The sequence below is a fragment of the Myxocyprinus asiaticus genome, chromosome 1 (assembly GCF_019703515.2).
Source record: "Myxocyprinus asiaticus isolate MX2 ecotype Aquarium Trade chromosome 1, UBuf_Myxa_2, whole genome shotgun sequence".
Taxonomy (NCBI): domain Eukaryota; kingdom Metazoa; phylum Chordata; class Actinopteri; order Cypriniformes; family Catostomidae; genus Myxocyprinus; species Myxocyprinus asiaticus.
The window spans coordinates 32,886,629-32,909,012 of record NC_059344.1 but is presented as its reverse complement, the minus strand read 5'-3'; the positions used below and the strand labels follow the sequence as shown (position 1 = coordinate 32,909,012).

Here is a 22,384-nt window from a genome sequence, read left to right as displayed (position 1 = left end):
ACGAGGCAGCTGTATGCACTGAAGTGGCGTCTCTTCACAAACTGGTGTTCTTCCCGGAGGGGAGACCCTCATGGCAGCATGACCTGATCACCAGGTTCCTCAAGGGCGTGAGGAGAATGAATCCTCCTAGACCGCGCCAGATTCCCTCTTGGAATCTCTCTGTGGTTCTACCGGCCTTACAGAGAGCCCCCTTTGAGCCCCTGGAACAGGCCGAGCTCAGCACTCTGTCACTGAAGACAGCCCTCCTGGTGGCGCTAACCTCTATCAAGAGGGTTGGGGACCTGCAGGCACTCTCTGTCACCAGTGAATGCCTGGAGTTCGGGCCGGGACACTCTCACGTGATCTTGAGACCCTGGCCCGGTTATGTGCCCAAAGTTCCCACCACTCCCTTTCGGGATCAGGTGGTGAATCTGCAAGCGCTCCCTTCAGAGGGGGAAGACCCGGCCTTGTCATTGCTTTGTCCAGTTCATGCCCTGCACATCTATCTGGACCGCACGCAGAGCTTTAGACGCTCGGAGCAGCTCTTTGTCAGTTTTGGAGGACAGCAGAAGGGGAAGGCTGTCTCAAAACAGAGGCTGGCCCATTGGATTGTGGATGCCATATCTTTGGCTTACCAATCACAAGACCTGCCGTGCCCCTTGGGAGTTTGGGCGCATTCCACCATAGGTGTTGCGGCTTCCTGGGCACTGGTGAATGGCGCCTCACTAACAGACATATGCAGAGCAACGGGTTGGGCTACACCCAATACATTTGTGAGGTTCTACAACCTCCGCATAGAAACGGTTTCGGCCCAAGTGTTACGGGGTACCAACAGGTAAGGTAGGGCAGCCGGTTGGGTGTATCACTTGCATTAGCGCATTTCCCCTTTTGAGGTGATAATGTGCACTATCTTGTCCACAACAGTTCCCTGCAACTGGTGAACACTGGATGCCTTCTCGATTTCTTAAGCACTGTCCAGTGTCGAACTCAGTGGAGGAGTAACGCCGCCAGGCCCGGTACTCATGGTATGGTCCTTTTCAGGTGAGCCCGTGTACTTGGGCTCAGTGCTGCATACGTGGTGATTCCCCCCTCAGTAATCCTGTATGATGTATTTCCACTGTTTAGTTTCCCCTCGGTGAACCCTGTGTCTTCCCCTCGACAGAGCTTCGCTCTGCCTCAGCCACTGTGGCTATGTACCCTCTCCATAGACAGGGCCCTCCCCAGGGGTTTCGTTCCATATGTGAACTTCCCGGTCAGTAAGTCCATGTGAGGTATTCTCCACGTGTTAACCTCTCTCTGGTAGGATGTGGTCTCCATAGTACTCTCCCTCCTGGAGAGGGAAGAGCACTTTACCAGCGCTATTCTATCAGGTGCTCGGCAGGAAATTGCTTAATATAAAAATCAGGAAAGGCCACTGCCTGTAGCCTCCTCGGGTAAGTGCCTTCTCCCACCCTTAACGGGACCAGGGAGGCACCTTATTTAACTCGCTGGAAGGTCACGATGTGGTCGAGCGCACACTGTGAGGTACGCTCACTCCGTACTACGTGACATGGTTCAGCGCCTGTGGCATTTTGTATAGGAACCCCTAGTGTCACTACATCAACACAACGTCGAGCAAGTGACAGACAGGGAACGTCTTGGTTACTGATGTAACCTCTGTTCCCGATGGAGGGAATGAGACATTGTGTCCCTTCTGCCGTGGCGCTGAACCGACCGCTGACATGGCCAGGGCTCTCTCTCGGCTCCTCAGCACAAATCTGAATGAGTGGTGCACAGCATCTCCTTTTATATCCGTATGTCCGGCGCGGAGAGCGGCATGCAAATTCCACTCGCCAATATTCATTGACCTTTTCTGAATAAATCAAAGGTGATTGGGGCTCTCAAGAGCGAACCCCTAGTGTCACTACACTGACACAACATCTCGTTCCCTCCATCAGGGATCAGAGGTTACATCAGTAACCAAGACGTTATGTAGCCCAATATAGGGAGAGCTAGGAGTTAAGAAATTTGCTGGTTAAAATTGTAAAGTGCCTTTGTGTCTGCACTGGGAACAGGGTTTAGGGGTGGATTTATGTGGGGGGGTTTTCTTTTATTTTTTTTCTTCACTTATACTTGTCATTTATTGGGTGCAATCTTCATCATCTCATTTTGCGTCCTCATATGTTACAAGCAAAGGATGCCGGTTGCTGGGGGGTGGTCACATCGGAGTATGTTCATTTTTATAATAGAATTTTATGTCTTCAATGAGCAACATAACACCATCTAGTGATGCACTTAGGCACACCAGTGTAATAAAATTCTTAATCACTTGAAACATTTAAATGCCAAAGTAGATTTTATTAGGCCAGCAGACCACCTAAAGATTAAAAGGGGCTGGGTAGGCCAGCTTTACCACTCCACTTTCCCTAGCAAGTCGCGGGGTGTGGCTATTCTCATTAGTCAGTGCCATTTTCCATCTCCAAGGTCATTTCAGACCCTAATGGGTGCTTTACTATTTTTACAGGTCAGATTAACAGAGTTCATTTGGTCCTGGCCAACGTATAAAGACCTAATTGGGATAATGAGTCTTTTTTCAATAATGTTTTTTTCTCGCTCCCTGATTTAAACTCTAGCCAATTTATTCTAGGTGGGGATTTCAACTGTTGTTTAGATCGTCTTCTAAACTGCTCTTCTTCTAAACCCAGAGTATAATCTAAATCCTCCAAAACAATTCAGCTGTTTATGGAACAATATGCAGTTTCTGATGTCTGCCGCTTTTTCAGTTCTAATGCAAAACAGTTTTCTCCCCTGTTCACCATAACTTCTCTCAGATTTATTATTTTCTTTTTGACAATGAGCTGCTTCCACTCGTTTGTGCCTGCATCTACAACCCTATAGTAATCTCAGATCATGCTGCAGTTATAGTGGACTTTTCACTTCCTGGTGGGTTATCCTCTAGGCCTCCTTGGCGTTTCAATTCTTTATTACTTAATGACACAGATTTTGTAAATGTTATTAATGATCGTATTGATATTTTTACTTCGTTTCCCCAGATATTTCAGCTGTTATAATATGGGAAACATGCAAGGCCTTTTTGAGAGGAGAAATTATATCTTATTCAACCTATCACAGAAAAAAGGCAACTGAGAGGAACTCTGCTTTATCTAGAACTCTGGCAGAGCTTCAATCCAGTGCTGTAGATTCACCCAGCTCAGATCTCTTTAATAAACTTCTTACAACTAAAGCCGAGTTCGATTTGCTAGCAACGAATGAAGCAATTGAAGCCCTACACAAGTCCAGCTGTAACTATTATGAATTTGGTGATAAATCAAGTAAATTGCTCGCACACCAGCTATGCCTCCTCCTTGCATCATATTACTCAAATTTCTACCCCTACCGGCCCTACAATCAACCCCCTTAACATTAATGACCAGTTTAGGGATTATACATCTCTTTATATACTTCTGAGAGTACAGCTGATGAGGCTCATTATGACAGTTTTTTCGACTCCCTTGATATTCCTCTTATCGATTTTGATTCGGCCTCCAAACTGGTAGAACCCCTTAATTTAGATGAAATTAAGACTACACTGAACCTGATGCAGAATGGAAAGTGCCCAGGCCCAGATGGCTTCCCTGCAGAATTTTTTAAGATATTCTCAGATAAACTGTCCCCTGTTTTATTAAATATGTTTAATGAGTTATACAAATCTGGCATCCTCCCCCAAACCTTACGTCAGGCTATTATTTCCCTTATTCCTAAAATAGACAAAGACCCTCTCCGGTGTAGTAATTACTGTCCAATTTCTTTACTCTGCACAGATGTGAAACTGCTAGCCAAAGTATTAGCATGGCGATTGGAACCGATTTTATCAACTATTATTTCAACATATCAGACAGATTTGATCAAAGACAGGCATTCTTTCCACAATATTAGATGTCTTTTGAAAATCCTCTATTCATCCTCCCAAAAAAAGACTCCAGAGTTAGTCATCTCTATGGATGCTGAAAAGGCATTCGATAGAGTTGAGTGGGATTACTTGTTTTATGCTTTGATGAGATTTGGATTTGGTGACCAATTTATATCTAGGATCAGGCAATTGTATACATCTCCCCTAGCTTGTGTGCGCACAAATAATCATTATTCAAAGTATTTCCCTCTTGGTCAAGGGACAAGGCAAGGTTGCTCGCTCTCCCTGCTGCTGTTCGCTGTAGCTATTGAACCTTTGGCAGTGGCCCTCAGATCCAGCATGATGGCTGGCGTCTTTGTCAAATTGTCTTTATATGCAGACGACCTTTTGCTGTATGTCTCTGATCTGGCCAACTCTATTCTCCTGGTGCTAGTCTTGCTGACAGAGTTTGGTCAAAGTTTAGGCTATAAGTTAAATATGAATAAAAGTGAATTAATGCCTATTAATAGTGCTGCCACAGAATACCCCCTGTCTTCACTGCCTTTCAAAGCATCTTCACATAGCTTCAAATATTTGGGTATACATTTGACAAAAAGCTTTGCAGAATTATTTGAGCATAATTTTTCCCCGCTGCTCGGCCATTTTACTCAAGATTTTCGCCATTGGTCTCTTCTTCCCCTGTCCTTGGCCGGTAGTATTAAATGCATTAAGATGAATCTCCCCAAATCTTAATATTTTAACAACATATCCTTATTTTTATTCCAAAGTCTTTTTTCTCAATTCATATGGAATAGAAAGACTCCAAGGATCCGAAAAGGCATCCTGCAGAAAACAAAATATTTGGGTGGTTTGGCCCTCCCTAATTTTCTATTTTACTACTGGGCACCGAATATGCACTCTACGCTGCATTGGATTAATTCGAATAAATTAGACATCCCCCTGTCATGGTTAAGCATTAAGAATGCTTCATGCAAATCTTCCACTTTGAATGCTCTTTTGTGTTTCCCGATTACACTCTCCCCACTGAAGTACACAGATAACGTAATAGTGAAAAATAGTCTTAAAGTCTGGACTCAGATTTTGCGCCATTATGGCTTCCAGGTCATCCCCCTGTCATCCCCCATACATTCTAATCCTTTGTTCCTCCCCTCTATTATGGATGGTGCATATGCCTCCTGGAGGGATCAGGGTTTCTTTTCTGTAGCTGATCTTTACATTGATGGTACCTTTGCTTCATTTGACCAGTTAACCACAACATTCCTAGAAACCATTTGTTCAGATATTTACAAATACGAGATTTTGTTCGTAAAAATTTTGCTAATTTCCCCAATGCGCCACCTTCTTCTGCAATTGACATTATTCTTGAGGTTGACTTTGTGCTAAAGGCTCAATTTCTAAGCTAGTCAGTACATTTTCTACTTTGCAGTCTTTACCCCTTGACAATTTGCACACCAGCTGGTCCCAAGACCTCAATATTGAAACACTTCTGGACAGGGTTCACTCCTAGTCTATTTGTGCACGTCATGGGCTTCTACAATGCAAGGTGGTTCATAGTGTTTACTGGTCTAAAAGCAGACTTGCTCTGAATATTCCAACCATGGAGTGTGATAGGTGTCACTTAGGACCAGCCACACTAACTCATATGTTGTGGACCTGCCCAGCCCTCTCTTTCTATTTGAATCTCTTTTAGCCATCACCTCTGCAGATATTCCACCATTACCTGTTGTGGGCCTGTTTGGGGTAATGCCCATCGGTCACTCACTGCCCTCTTACTTTACAAATTTTTTTGCTTTTCTAACATTGCTTGCAAGGTGTCTAATTTTACTGAACAGGAAAAGTCCTCACCCACCTTCTCATGCACACTGGATAAAGGAATTTTAGAGCAGCCCTCTACATTGCGAGTAAATCACTCGCATATGCGAGTAAATTTCGCGCTATGTGACCAAAAAAACGTCTGTTATTAGCCACTGGCAAGTAAATATTAACATTTCACTCGCCAGTGATAGAGTTGTGTAGTGTTGAAGCACCGAGGCCCTTTTACTGAATAAAAAGCAGTTGATTAAGAAGCTGGATTCAGCTTCGTCTTTCCCTGCATGCTGTTTCATGAGCGTGCAGGAAAAAGCACTTATGTCTCATTCAGTTGAACTCAGAGCATCTCAGGGAACCGTACCGCGGACGTCACAAGAGCAGCTCTCTTGAGAGCATGTGAAGATTAACCACTTCTCAAGCGCTCTGATGTGCACACCGTCTACAGAGGCTTGCGCCAAACTCCCGCGAAATATAAACAAGATGTATGCAAAATTAATTTTGTGAACGCAAAGCGCTCCAGTTTCACTTAACGCCCATGTAATGGCAAATGTCCGTAGTCATTGTGGGTTTATTCACGCAGTGTTAATAACACGCAGTGAGACAGAGGAGATGTCCTGCTCTATTTCTGTGGAGATGATAAAATGCAAGAAACAGAATCTCAAAGTCTTCCTTCATGAGAAATAAGGGCTTGTGAGTTAATCAGAGAGCCTAAAAATAATGTGTGAAAGTGAAGAATTTAAGGCAGAAATATTTTACTATTGCATAATATAATATAATATAATATAATATAATATAATGTAATGTAATGTAATGTAATGTAATGTAATATAATATAATAGCTTTACAGGTTGGCTGGGTTACAAAAGAAGCAAAAGAAAACAAAACATTGAAAAAGTCCAATGGATGATCAAAAGTAAATCGGACAAATAAGAGAGATATATTTTAGTTATTTAGACATATTTTGATAATTAAAATATTATTTTAATTATTTTAAATTTTATACTTTTATATTTGACTGTCATTCATACGTTTTTGAAGCCTGAAAAGGAAATCATTTACCCTTATTTTATTATATGACCCAAGCTAAATTTGTATAAATGACTTTGTTGTGTGCATGAAGCACACATAGTGAGTTTGTATGGTAATTAATCGTCATATTCGTGAAACACCTAAAACAGGCAATTAATCGTCATAATCGCAATTATTTGTTTGACAATTAATTGTCAGCCAAATTTCACAATCGTGACCCCTAATTTTCATTAAGTTCGTACCTTGTGAATTGTTTTGTTAAAAATGTGTACGAAATTTCAAACCGTGACAACAGCTTGTATCATTATTAAAAATGCGATTTCATGACATCATATAAATTGATAGAATGTGAAATTTGTACATTTTTAAAAAGCTAAAGTGTGACTAAAATCATAAAGCAAAATATATTTAAAAAAAATTACAATACACTATATTGCGTGAATATATATGAAGACGCCCCCTCTCTCAGTTTGCTTAATATATTTTTTAGTTACATTATGCTTACATGTCATCAAAAGTCTGCCAAGTAAAAACAAAAATGTACTAGCCAATGACGATTCTTTCTCTAACATGATCATAGAGGGTTGTAGAGAAAATTAGATATTCTCTTCACTGGACTAACATTATGTTGCATATGTTAAAACTCTCTAACTTGACCCAGAACCCATTGTTTGACTCTGACTCCCTGTCCCCACCAATGCCGGCATGGATGTACTTATTGTTCTCATGATGCTTGGACAACATGTTTTATGGTTATTAGACTTCCCTCTTTCAAAATACATGTTTATACATCTAATATGATAGGTGTGGGTGATAAACAGATTAATAATGAAGTCCTTTTTTACAAAAAATTCTCCTCCCTGCTCAGTCAATCTCCACTTTACTTTTACATTCTTCTTCTTGTGTTTTTGGTGATTCACATTCTTCATGCATATCGCCACCTACTGGGCAGGGAGAAGAATTTCTAGCAAAAAAGGACTTAAATATTTTCTCACCCACATCTATCACACTTCTGAAGATATGAATTAAAACACTTGCGTTGTATAGATTACTTTTATGATGCCTTTATGTGTGTTTTGGAGCGTCAACATTTTGGCAACCATTCACTTGCATTGTATGGACCTACAGAGCTGAGATATTGTTGTAAAAATCATAATTTGTGTTCTGCAGAAGAAAGAAAGTCATACACAACTGGGATGGCATGAGGGTTAGAAAATGATGAGAGAATGTTCATTTTTGGGTGAACTATCCCTTTAATGTCAGTTTGTCTAATAAAGGTTGCGACAATAAAAGCAAATAACAATCGAGGCATTGTCCAGAGTTTGAGGTTTTATTAGATTGATCATGATGAGGATAAAGATAATGATGATGATGAAAAAAAGCACTTATCTCAGCTGGAGTCTAGAAAGTGTGTGTTGCCTTATTTGTACCTGGCAGCCCACTTTTCACACAAACACACACCACAGGCTTGTTTTGCTTGTCCTTACACACAATGAAAATGAGTTGTCCAGGAGAGTTTGGAGCTGTTACCAGGGGTAGCAGGAGTCCCACGGCTGTAATAAATCCCATGATTGCATGATGTTGGGGGGTCATGGTTCATCTCAGTTGAGCCCTCCACCTTCTTCAGCTCTTAGAACAACATGGCCTCTGCTCCTGAATCCTCTACTGCCTGTCTGTCCTGACTCAGAGCACACCTAACAAAGAGTACTCTATATTCAGCCCTGACCCCTGTGCCTGGATGTCTCTCTCTCTCTCTCTCTCTCTCTCTCTCTCTCTCTCTCTGCAGAGACCTGTTCATCTTATAATGCTTGCAGGAGTGCTTAATGGAACAGCATTAAAGAGAAAATGAGGCAAGGCTTCCCCGAATAGTTATCTATAATGTTCCATTTAGAGTTTTTTAGAAAGTGAATTTTTTTTTTCCACCATGTAATTTGCTACAAAAATATAGTCAATATTTTGAAACAAAACATGGCCTTTTGGTTTAATAATTTTCTCAGGTACCTATTTCTCCAAATGTCATAACACCATGCTGTCTGGGCAATCGCACAAACCAAATCCCACCACCGTCTGAGTCAGCAACGGCAGTACAGCTGTATGGCTGTATGCACTGTGTGTACCATGATTACTTACTTATTGGTGTTATTATTTCTTTTTTTATGATACATTTTTTTTATTTATTAAAACACAGAAAAACAAAACATAATTATAAATACACAAAATCAACTTTTAACACCCACTACCACCCCTCCTCCTCCCCAACCCCAACCCCACCCCAAACCTCAACAAACATCCCTGTGGTCTTAGATGAACACATATAAAAGAATACAAAAACAAAAACCAAACAACTAAAAGAGGAAAAAAGAGAGAAAAAAAATACATATATATACAAATATAAAAATTACACACACTGACAATTACCCCTCTCTCTCCACTATTCCACCCGAGAACCCTCCAAGAATGCTAAATATCCACCCCATTTTCTTACAAACAAATCCGGATTCCCTAGTCTTCTATAAGACCCCTCTTCTAAGGCTGCCAGTCTCCCCATCTCCGAGCACCACTCCTGAAACGGGGGTGCTCCAACCGACTTCCAACCCCTCAAAATCACCTGCCTGGCGACCATAATACAGGTTAGGACCCAAACCTCCACATGTTTATTCTCCACATTTATTACTGCCCCATCTCCCAAAATACAGGGTCTGGGGCAAAACGAAACCTGAGTGCCCAAGACATCATATACAAAATTCTGAATTCTCAACCAAAACCCTTGGATCTTAACGCACCCCCAAAAAACATGGGTTATATCTCCATCCTCCGATTGGCATCGCCAGCAGGTAGGTGTGTCTTTAAGACCAAGCCTATACAGTCTAGAGGGGGTCCAATAGAATCTATGTAAAATCTTGAACTGAATAAGGCGAACCCTTGCATCTCTAGATACAGACTTGACATTTTTCAGAATCTTAGCCCACACTCCATCCTCCAATACCAAATTCAAATCTTTCTCCCATAATCTCTTAATAGAAGTTAAAGCTCCATCCCCCATACTCTGAATTAACAGGGAGTAGTACACTGATGCCTCATGACCTTTTCCAAAAGCCTCAATCACCTCTCCCAAAGCATCTGCCTCCTTAGGGGTGTGTGTGCTACTCCCAAAAATAGTACAAAGCAGGTGGCGCAATTGTAAATATCTATAAAACTGAGGGCTGGGGATCCCAAAATGTTGGACCAAGTTTTGAAACGATCTCAACACTCCACTTTCATATAGGTCACCGAGTGTAGCAACCCCCCTCACAATCCACTCTGGCCAGCAGAAAGGGGACTTGCCAATACATAATCTTGGGTTCTGCCATATGCTCGAGGCAACATTTAAATAAGTGTCCAATTTAAACAATCTGGACACTTTAGTCCATACCGAGTGTAAATGCGAAATAACAGGGTGTAACTTAATTTTTCCAATTAGTTTAATAGAGATGCTTTGTAACGGCGAAATAGGGGCAAGAACTGCCTGTTCAGTAACAAACCAGGGAGGGGCTCTCTCAGGTGGAAGTGACCAATGAGCCAAATGTCTGAGACTGAACACATAGTAATAAAACAAAATCTTGGGTAGGCCTAGCCCTGCTTTGTCAATCGGCCTATGTAACTTATTAAAATGCAATCTGGGACATTTACCATTCCAAATGAAGTACTTCGCTATGCTATCAAATTGCTTGAAATAAGAGAGGGGGACATCTACAGGGAGAGGTTGTAGCAGGTAGATAATTTTTGAATACAATTCATTTTAATAACATTAACCTTCCCAATCATCGATAAATGTAATGAAGCCCACCTGCCCACATCGCTCGAAAATCTTTTTATTAAAGGGTCGAAATTAACACTAACTAAATCAGACAAATTTGCTGGGAATAAAATACCTTAATACTTAATGCCCTGTTTGGGCCATTGGAAGGTGCCCGGCTGGAAAGCCTTTATTGGACAGTACGCTGTCAGAGCCAAAGCTTCGGATTTAGACCAATTAACTTTGTATCCTGAGAACTTGGAAAAGGAATTAATAATTCTGTGGAGGCAAGGCATAGATCTAGTAGGTTCAGAGACAAATAATAAAATATCATCTGCGTAAAGCAGAAGCTTATGCGCCACACCTCCCGCCACCACCCCTGGAAAATCATCCTCCCCCCTTATCGCGGCTGCTAATGGTTCAAGGGCAAGACAGAACTATAAAGGGGAAAGAGTGCAGCCCTGCCGAGTGCCCCATCCAGAGTAAAATAATCTGAAATTAATCCCATTCTACCATATCAAACGCCTTTTTGGCGTCAAGTGAGATGGCAGCGACCGGAGATTGATCATTCGCTACTGACCACATGATATTGATGAGACGCCTGATGTTATCAGAAGAGCTACGGCCCGAGTAAATCCCACCTGATCTATATGTATAAGACATGTCATAACCTTACTTAATTGGTTAGCCAAAATTTTTGACACTATTTCTACATCTAGTTGGATCAGGGAGATTGGATGGTAACTTTTACACTCGCTTGGATCTTTGTCCTTTTTAAGAATCAGACTGATCCGGGCTTGTGTCATGGTTGGAGGAAGCTTTCTATTCTTTAATGATTCAGTATAAACTTCTAACAAAAGTGGAGCCAGTTTTGTAGCATAGGATCTAAAAAATTCTGTGGCAAAAACATCTGTCCCCGGAGCCTTGCCAGTAGTTAGGGACTTAATTACCTCGTCAAGCTCCTCAAAGGTTATCTCAGAATTAAGAGAGTTTTTTTTTGCAAAGTTTCTAATATCTTCATCAGTAGACGTGGAACTATAAAGATCAAGATAGAACTCTTTAAAGGCATTATTAATATCAATGGCTGAGGTAAAAATTTCACCACCAGCAGATTTCACTGAGGGAATGATAGAAAGAGACTCTCTCTGCTTTATATATCTGGCAAAAAGCTTCCCTGCTTTGTCACCCGACTCAAAGTATGACTGTCTTGCCCTGAATAACCAAAACTCCACTTTCCGCGACAAAATAGTATTATATCTGTATTTCAATCGGGTCAATTCTCTGAGGCCATCAGCTGACATACGGCGCTTCAGCTCTGCCTCTGCACTTTTAATATTCCCTTCCAGTTCCACGAGTTCTTGTGCTTTGGATTTGTTGATGAATGAGGCATACTGTATGATCCGACCCCTAAGAACCGCCTTAAGTGCCTCCCAAGCCACGCCCACAGAGGATACTGAGGACCAGTTGGTCTCCATATAAACATTGATTTCAGTCTTTAACATTTGTTGGAAATCAGGATTTTGCAAAAGGGATACATTAAGGCGCCAACTATATGATTTCTTTTTCTCTGTATATGGCAACACCTCTAAACTCACCAGGGCATGATCTGAGACTAAGATATTTCCAATTGAGCAATCAACAACAGATGAAATGAGGGATTTGGATATAAAAAAAAATCTATTCTAGAATAAATCTTATGGACTGATGAAAAAAATGTATGGTCCCTACCAGATGGGTTCAAAAGTCTCCAAATATCCGTAAGACCAAGATTTTTACACATCCTGTGAAGTGTCAGTGTTACTCTAGGGGGTTTGCACACTTTTGCTTCACTATGATCAAGGACTGAGTCCATCATAAAATCTCCTCCCAATATTATATCATGAGGGGTGCCAGCGGTTTGCAGCATCCCTTCAAGATCTATAAAAAAGCCCTGATCATCAGCGTTAGGTGCGTAAATATTAGCCCAAATCAACCTTTGCCTTTGAATTTCAGCTAAAACAATAATGACTCTCCCTAATTTATCTTTAGTCTGTTTTGTAGATGTTTATTAATCAATATAATGACTCCCTTGCTCTTACTTGAGCCAGCACTAAAAAAAACATCCCCCATATCTTCCCAAATTTTTCAGCTTCCTGCGGGGAGAGATGTGTTTCTTGAAGAAACACTATATCATATTTCTTACGTTTAAGAAAAGTAATAACCTTCCTTCTTTTTATGGGGTGCCCCAACCCATTTACATTGCATCTTCTTTTCCATGTTTTGCCTCAAAGAGCAAATGTGTAACTGGGTGTATCAAATTTCACCAGATTATAACATGAAAATAATTAAAAATTTAGCAAAGTGCGCAGAGCTTGTCGCTCACACGTCTGCTTCTTGCATGGCGTCACGTGACCTCCTATTTCTGTATAATTCTCGTTCAGCTGATTCCCGATCTCTGCGCTCCAAAGTGTAAACTAGAGAGTTGCGATGCGACAAAACTAGATTGCTTCCGTAACAATCAACCATATATTTTGACATGCTGCAGAGGTTCTCAAGCAACTTTATTTTTCCTGTTTGGCTAAAATAAATGTATTATATATTAGAAATATCATTTATGTGTTTTTTTTATTTTTTTTTATGCCATGATTTTGTATATCTATCCATTAAGGGGGTGGTGGGTGTGAGTGGTCGGGTTTCTGAGCATACACCGAAATGAAATCCTGCAGTCTTCCTAGTACAGAGTCTTCCTTCTACCCTGACCCCTAGTCTCCCCTTTTCCTCATTATCTTTTTTCTCTTTTCCCTTTACACACATATATCTGGCTCTGTTCTTGAGTCTTGTCTCTATGTGATATAAAATAATGTTTTTCTAAATTGTTGTGCTGTGGTTGGCTTGGACTTTCCATTACCTGTGAATGAGTCCTTTCCTTTTTTTCCTCACTTCCTCTCTAGCCCTCATTTTCTCTCTCTCTCTCTCTCTCTCTCTCTCTCTCTCTCTCTCTCTCTCTCTCTCTCTCTTTTGCTGCATTGGGTCACAGAATTTGCCAACCATAACATTGCAACAGTAGAGAGATTGTTAGGAGCTTGTGTGCTCAACCTGGGTAACACCCACATGCCCATGTCATCGGAAAAGCTTCCCTTCGTTTGGGAACTCCTCACCTGTCTGGGAAGCTTAATGGCAGATCAAACATGCAAACATAGTGTTGGGCAGGGCAGTGTGCTGCCACACTGGCTCCCTGTGTCACAGTCATTGGCTGAGGTTTGCATAGGATACCCTGGTATGCAGCAGCAGGAAGGAAAAAGCCTCTGTGAAAGCTTTTTGTTCTGGAAAGGGCTTCAACAACCTCACAGAATGATGTGTTACATCTAATTATTAAATGTTTTAATGGGTTTCAGGTTCCATTTCCATTTTCAGATGTTATAAGTCTTGTTTATGCATCCATTTTAGCAGAACAAATTGAATGTCTTTCATGATTCTGTTTTTCTTTTCTCACTTTTCTTCCTGCCCATTTTTTTTTTCTTTCAATTCTGTTTCTGCGGGGGGTTTTTTCTTACTCGTGGCTTGAAAACGTGTCTTTTATGTTCTTGTCTGGATTTTAATTAATAGCTATAGTGTGTTTTGGATTAGTCTTGGAAAAAGTGGACTAATGTCTCATATTAATGTCCACTGAGAAGTAATTGCACACGTGCAGGATTCTTCTGATGGAAATGCGTAGTGGAAAATTATTGTAATGCAAATTACCATTACCATTTGTCTTGGTAGATGTCCAATACTTTTAAGATTAATACAACCTTTTATATGCAATGTGTTATGTAAGGAAGGTAGTCTGAAAGTAAGCATAGCAGTTTTGTGTAGAATCAGAATGTGAGATGACATTAAAAATGATATTAATCTTTTCTCATCATGCAACAATGGAACTTTTTTCTTGGATGTAAAGACTGATCATGAATCGTTCTCCATGTCTCCCTTTTCTGACAGCTCATTGGCTACAATGAGAAGCCAGTAAACCTGCAGATGTTCATTGGAACAGCAGATGATCGTTATTTGAGGCCGCACGCTTTTTACCAGGTTCACCGCATTACAGGGAAAACTGTCGCAACAGCAAGCCAGGAAATTATCATCGCCAGCACGAAGGTTCTAGAGATTCCTCTCCTTCCTGAAAACAGTATGTCTGCCAGGTACGTGCCACTAACACTTTACTTCAACATCATTCCTGATTCTCTCAGACCCTTTCACACACAAACAGACATGTAATCACTCTACAACATGTATGTTTGAGAGGCAGTTATTTTTAATATAATAAATATATAATAACCACAGCTTGTACTCCAAAAATTGTAGACTTGCATAGACATTTTTGTTTGTTATTCATTTTAATTTATATTTAAGCTTTAAATGTGCAATACTATACATTTTTATTAGGTGAAAAGAGCATTTATCCCAAAAAAATAACAAACAAAATTTTTTTATCTCCTGCTATATTTATCAGTATTGATTGTGCTGGAATACTGAAGTTGAGGAACTCAGACATCGAGCTGAGGAAAGGAGAGACGGATATTGGCCGGAAAAACACTCGGGTTCGTGTGGTGTTCCGGATTCACATCCCACAACCCAATGGAAAAGTGGTCTCACTGCAGGCTGCTTCTATTCCAGTGGAGTGCTGTAGGTTTTACACACAGATTAAAGATTTTACACACTCATATAAACACACCTTTAAATGAACACTGGATAGTGAATGTAAACTGCATCGTCTTGTGTGTGTGTTTGTGTGTGTGTGTGTGTGTGTGTGTGTGTGTGTGTGTGTGTGTGTGTGTGTGTGTGTGTGTGTGTGTGTGTGATTTTATAGCCCAGCGCTCGGCACAGGAGTTACCTCAGGTTGAGAAGGCCAGTATTAGCAGCTGCCCTGTGAGTGGAGGAGAGGAAATGGTCATCACTGGCTCCAACATCTTCCCTGAGTCAAAGGTCATCTTTCTGGAGAAAGGTCCTGGTAAGAACTACTTCTTGCTACTTTATCCTATGGATGTGCACGTATAGTCAAAATTCGTTTTACCGTTTGACACGCCTGTATTCGATACCAAAATCAATATTCGGTTATTTTACACGTGTAATAGCGGTCTTCAGCCCTACCTGAGCCTGACAGGACCTGACAAACTGTCGGGTTTCAGTCGAGTTAGGGGCTGTTCACATGTGTTTTTCCATGCATCTGTGCTGTTTTCCAATTGTTTTTTAACTGAATACACTCTGGACAGATGTCTTTGACCTTTGTGGCGCATCTAACTTTTTTTCAGCATCTCGCGCAGGGCCGCTGCATTTTTATACAGTCGCAAGTTTAAAAGAACTTTAATATTTATAAACGCATCTAAAGGAGGGGTGGGTAAAAATATTGTTTTTCTGATTAATCGTGATCTTCATTTGAACGATCTCAATATCGATTCTTAAATCCCAAAATCGATCTTTCACTCAATGCGCAACCCTCTACTGCAATGAGAGGAAATCACTCGCATTTGCAACCAAATTTCACACTATGCGAATAAAGTGAATATATTTGGCAACTAGGGCTGCAACTAACGATTAGTTTGATATGCAAGTTTTGCTTCAGTGGAACCGCAGCTCCAGCTCCACTGTATTTCACAACGAGAGTGCTTCGGTATTTAGTTATTTTATTTTTTTTTTTAATTTCCTCATACTTCGCGATCTACATCACCTGAAGCTGTTTGGAAAGTTTGGAGTGGATCTGGACTGTGAGCTGTGTTTTATCTTCTCAGTCAGGCGCGAGCTGCAGTGCTGCTCTCACGCGCCATCATTAGTTTCATATCTGATCTCATGTTACGTTAAATGAGATTAAACGATTATTCGACAACAAACATTTTTGTCTGCAATTTTTTATTTTAGACGTTGTCGATAATGTCAGCTAATAGTTTCAGCCCTATTGGCAACTGGCTGGTAAATGTTCATATTTCACTCACTAGTAATTGTGTAGTTTAGTTGTGAAGTGTTCAGCAGCGAGATGCTGTCAGAGTGTGTTGAGAGTAAAAGTTGTTCCGTGTAATGTGAGTCCAAAGACGAGATCCACGCAACCCATTTGTCATTGAATATGGTCTGTTTTAATACCCTTTCTGTTCTTTACAGTCAGTTGTTGATCAAAAACAACTACAAAAAAAACCCATTTAATTCTAATCATGCATCGCACAGATGAGGTAAAGCCATTCGAGTCATCTCTAGTTAACGTGCTCATTTAAAGACTGTTTACAGAAATGCATTTTTTTGTTAAAGAGACAGTATTAGCATGTGTTCTAATACTGTATTAGCATGTGTTCAACAAATCAGTGTAAATACTTGTAAATAGTATAAATTATGCAATTTAACAATAAATATGTTACAAAAATATTTTATTTATTGATTGAATACATTTATTTGTTCATTTTTAAAAAGCCAAAATGTGACCAAAATATTAAATATAATTAGTAAAATAAAAATGTTCCTAATGTATCTAGTGAAAAGGTCTCCTGTATAAGTAACAGCATTAGCTGTGAGATAATTTCTTTCGTATGTAAACACAAGGGACATTATAACTGAAATATGCCCATATTAATCGATATTGAATCTAATCAAAATCGGAATCGAAATGAATCGAGAGCTTGTGAATCGGAATCGAATTTAATCGGGAAATCTGTATCAATACCCAGCCCTTATCTCAAGACACCTGCATTCTGTTTCAGTCACTGCACTGCATGACCTCATGTAAATGTTACACATGATTCCAGAATGTATTTCACCTGGCAAATTTTCAGCACTTTTTTTTTCCCCTTTTGTACTGATGTGTAGACAATAATTCCACAAGTTAAATGCTAAACAATTTAAAAATCAAAGCATCACAAAGAGGCTAAACCGCAGCAGTGTAACTCCATATACATGACAATGCCAGTGTCTGCTGCCTCATGGAAATGTGAACCTGTCCAGGCAGAGCAAAAATCAAGTTTAGTAGATAAAATATGGATTTTACCTTTGTTAAGAATACATGTTGCAGGCAGTGACAGTTTGATTATTTTTGTTCGACTTTAATCTGAGTGATTTTATCATTTGAAGATCTTCTGTATGTATTGTGCTACTGAAGCTCATAAGCATATTTTGAGTAGTGTTCGATGCATATCTTTTGCAATAAATGGGCTTTTTTACAGAGTCCCAATGAAAAACCGAAAAACACCTGTGAACCCTCACAGTTAACTGAATATTAAAAAACGGTTACCGTGCACATCCCTACTTTTCTACATAAATTTATATTGCTGATAATGCAACTCTCCAGAATACCTGATTTTGATTGATCAATTTTGGCATTGTATGGTCAAATATATACTAGCAGGGTACAAAATAAAACTTTTTTGCCCACCAGACTATATATATTTTCATATCCTGTATCCCAGGCAACTGATTTCCAACCTTGCTGTGCTTGTTTCATGTCTTTCGTATCACTCTGTGGTCTCTTTCCTCTCACATAATAAACTATTTTCAGTATTTCAAATCAATAATTCCATGTCCATTAGTTATTTGGTAAGTAGCAGTGTAATAAGCTAATGCACATTCTTTCGGTCATTATTGCAAATTATAAAACATATGAGATGAGCTGCATTAGAAGCTGTTGGTGTCAGATTTATTTTGCAATAATGTCCAGCTGACTGTACTTATCCCTTAAACATCCAGTCCCTAATCCTTTATGTTTGGCTAGAACTAATTCCATTTAACAGGTTGCTGCAAGCTCTGCGAGCACAGCTGAGTATGCACCACAGTTGTCTTAATTTTTCACTGTGAGCAAATATTGCCACCTCACCTCTCTTAACAGAGTTTCCTGCATCGCTTTTCAGCAGCGGCGCTCTGCCGCTAGTGAATCTCCGGCACCACGGCAAAAGAATGATACCCAAGTTGTGAGCTTCCAGTCTGAATTTAATGTGATGAGATAAAAAGAGCGGGTGCCACGAAATGACGCAAAAGCAACATGTTTTTCAATTGCAGTGTGAAGGGCTAAATGATCCATCGAAATAAAATAAAAAACGAGATATGAATTTGTGTGAATATTAAACTGCAAAGGGCTGTGATTTTAATCAAACAGTCTGCACGCACAACATGCTGCTCGTGCACAGCACTCTAAATTCACTTTAATTGGCAACTGCAAGTTACTATACAAATCTAAAATAACCCTATGAGACCAGGTTTTTGTGGACAGAAGCAGAGATGAGAGCATTTCACCATATTTGGAATAAGGCACTCATTCAAAAGCTATTGTTGACATGACTTCACACCGAAAGTTCCTGCAGCATTAATCAGATCCCATAGCAATGTACAAGTACAATTTAATAAATTATTAGAGAAAAACTTTTGTAATAATTATAATAATAATAATATACTTATTATTAGTTATTAATAATACAATTTTGATATATTTCTGTAATGTATTATTGTAGTAATAACCCTTATTATTATTATTATTAGTAGTAGTAGTAGTAGTAGTAGTAGTAGTAGTAGTAGCACAATACAGTATTATTCAGTATTATATTACAATGATATAATATTCAAAATTCAAGTTGACTGGGTTCCAAAAACTAATGAGGGAAAGTGAGCCCCATCACAAAGTGCTGATGAATACTTGACTGAATAAACTCACTGAATTAGTGTTGGCAATGTTCATTTGAACTTTAACTTTGACTTCATAATATAATCACCAAGTTTCTATTAGAATCATATAATTATAAAAGAGGTTGGGGGGTGGGGCATTTATCTCCGCTGCAGGAGCTGAATTCTGTAAGAAACAGTGTCTCTTACCCTCAAGGGTAGCAATTATACCTGCACTAACCTCTGCCTAAGTGCAGCCAAACCAGCCTTATTCTTAGCGACAAGATTATTTGTAGTTAAAGTCTGTTTCATCTAGGTTTGTGAAACTGGAGAGATGGGTAAAATGTGAGGGAGCATCGGTTTCTCACTTCTCATTTGAGAGCAGGATTTGATTGTTGCTCATCAAACCAAAGTGATTTGTCTTTGCTTTATCAGCATCTTGACCTCCCACGATTTCCCTTCTCCCCTGGGGACATGGTGTGTGTGTGTGTGTGTGTGTGTGTGTGTGTGTGTGTGTGTGTGTGTGTGTGTGTGTGTGTGTGTGCGCATGTGTGCACAATTCAGCATGAACACACCTACACTCACAAACACTATTGCACTTCCCATCGCACACGCACAAGACAGAAGTACATACAAGCAAATCTGCACACACCTACATCCACACAAATGCACTCACTCATTAAACGCACACACGTGCAAGAACTTTTTGCACACAAACAAATACATTCCCTCATTCTCTTAACCTTATGAACTCCTCTGCTGCCCACTTGTTTTTTTTTCCCTTTACATGCTCTCTTTTCCAGACACACTCAGGGTAGATTTATGGTTGGCCGTATAGTGTCACTGATCCTCTAGAGATCACCTGCATCCTCAGCATCTGCTGTTAGGTTGACTCCGAGGTCAGCACGGCTGCTGCATTTGCAGGGAGACTGCTGAACGCTCACTCCCTCCAAGAAAGAGCAACTAATAGCTCACTGTTTGTGCAAGATACACCTTTTCTCCAGAGAAAAACTGTTTGAAAACACTTGATATCACTGAAGCCTGCATATCTAATGCATTACTTATGTATTCTTAATATTCTATGAAGGTATCCACAATACTTCATAATACACTTTGCAATGCATTGCATATAATATAAGAATTTAAATGTTATAATTAGGGTTCTCAATTGATTAAAACATTTGAACTGAATTGATTACATGATATGCCATTTATTGAATCTAGCTGATCACAAGTAATTGCATATATCAATAGCATATTCGCTGGGAAACCACAAATAAACTGCACTTAATTCCCATGTTAAATGATTAAATCCTATTTACAATTCATAACATTTTTAAAAATATTCAGATTCACATACAGTACAGCGTAAGGTGTATTATAAGGAATTATGTGCTTAATAATGCATGAAGAATACCTTTAGAATGCATTATAAATAGAGGCTTCAAGTTAAGTGTTTCCACAAATTTCTTACTTTTTTTCTCTCACTCCTCTATATGTCTTGGTGTGTTATGTCCCTTTACTCAACCTGACAAATTACTGAAGCTCAGTTATTGCAGGTTGCTCTGTCGCTCCTGGCTGCCATGTGGCTGTCAGACTTAAGCCTCGGCATTCAGTCACTGTACTTTCAAGAGGCTTTATTAGACTGACTTTTTGGGGTTAGACTGTATCACAAGCCCTCAACAGCTTTCTGTCTTTATGGATTTGTGTTGATCCTTTGAGTCTCACTTTGAGCTCAAATAGACATTTTTCACACTGAACAGAACTGTCCGAGACAGTCTATCATTACCACCAGACAGCAACCAGCACCAGACAACACACATACTGACTCAGACAGAAAGACACCCTTTTTACTCACCTCTCCTCTAATTGGCACAATGTGAATCGTGCCCACAGAAAAGTGCTAAAGGCAACCTGTATGGTGTTAGCCCAAGCTTTTGTTGGGTTGTATAAAAATGGAAAGTTCTGAGATGCTAGAACAAGCAGGGTGGAAATTTGGCTCTTACATCTAGCCTCAAGCAGCTCAGGGAAAGTTCATATCTTTTTGATTAGCACCTCATCAAACAGCGTCTGTATGATTTGTGATAGCAGTGTTCTGCATCACTGTTTGTACTGCCCTGCAAAGCCAAAACTCAGTAAGTATTTTAACACTGAAACTGAGAAAACTGAGAAAGTTATGCATTATAAAATCACATAGGAGACGCATAGTAGACCCAAACCTTTCAGTCACAGGACAGATCATAGGGACCTGATTTCAATAAAAACTAAATTTTGACCAAGTGTGTTGTTACTGCATTTTACCTTTGCAGGGCAGTGAAGATGGAGGTTGTTGTGATCTAGATTTTCCAGTTGCGTTTAATTCAAATAGAATGTGGTGTTTAAAGGGGCACCCAGAATTTTTCTTTGTGTTGCACCAGCCGATACAACAGTGGTCTTGGACTTTATACTGACACCCTTGGGCGTGAATGCAGCATTACACTATACCAAAGGTTTTCGGTTACCAAAGCCATTGTAGAAATGTGCTGTTCACTATCAGCCATAGTATATTTATTGTACAAGCAAAAGAGTCCTTTAACAGTTGGGCTTGTGAGATAAAGGAAGTAATTTTCAGCTGTTCATGTGATTTTGTGGTCTCCATGAGGTGACTCACTCCATGTAGAATAAAAACATTCTATTAAATTAATTTAATATATTTCTCAAAAGTGCGATTCATTTCTTCGTGGCTAAAATGAAATTACTGGGTGCACCCTTAAAAGGGACATTTCAAACTTGATTTTTTATTTATTCATGATCATATACCACATTCATGGATGAAGTATTCCAATAATATGAGTAAGACAGGTCCATATTCCTTATCAAAGATGACATTGGTCAGACGCTAAGATTAACCATGCTGAGACCAGTCAGAGTTTCTGTAGACTGGAAAGTATGTCAAAGCTGGCGTAAAAATTGAGGGCTGATTAAGGTCTGGAATACATAAAATTATATCCACAAATCACTCCAAGCTGCTAAGGGTAGATAGAGGGAGAAGACGGATCTTTTGTGGACTGGCACGGGGCTGTGCATCTGGGAGGCATTTGTCCCTAGGACCCACTCTATCATCGGGGGGCAATCAAGGACAGATGAGAGGATTGGGACTGATCATTTCAGGGCTAATTTTGATAGATTCTATCTGATCTAATTGAATGACTTATTTGATCTACAGTAATGTAATAGGTTGTGTCTGACTGTGTGGCCCATGTGGCGATCCTGGGTCTTAGCAACTTACTTTTTGAGTTGTTGAATTGGGTATTTAATAAACACGATGGATACAAATGCAG

The 22,384-nt window shown here is 39.9% G+C and overlaps 1 protein-coding gene across 1 annotated transcript in view; it reads left to right on the top strand.

Moving 5' to 3' along the window:
- Window positions 1–22,384, top strand: part of LOC127444647 (nuclear factor of activated T-cells, cytoplasmic 3-like) — a 137,698-nt gene that overhangs the window by 67,911 nt on the left and 47,403 nt on the right. The window contains exons 4-6 of the mRNA XM_051704152.1: window positions 14,439–14,638; window positions 14,950–15,122; window positions 15,307–15,447. Of these exons, the coding sequence (XP_051560112.1) occupies window positions 14,439–14,638; window positions 14,950–15,122; window positions 15,307–15,447 (514 nt within the window). The remainder of the gene's footprint in view (window positions 1–14,438; window positions 14,639–14,949; window positions 15,123–15,306; window positions 15,448–22,384) is intronic.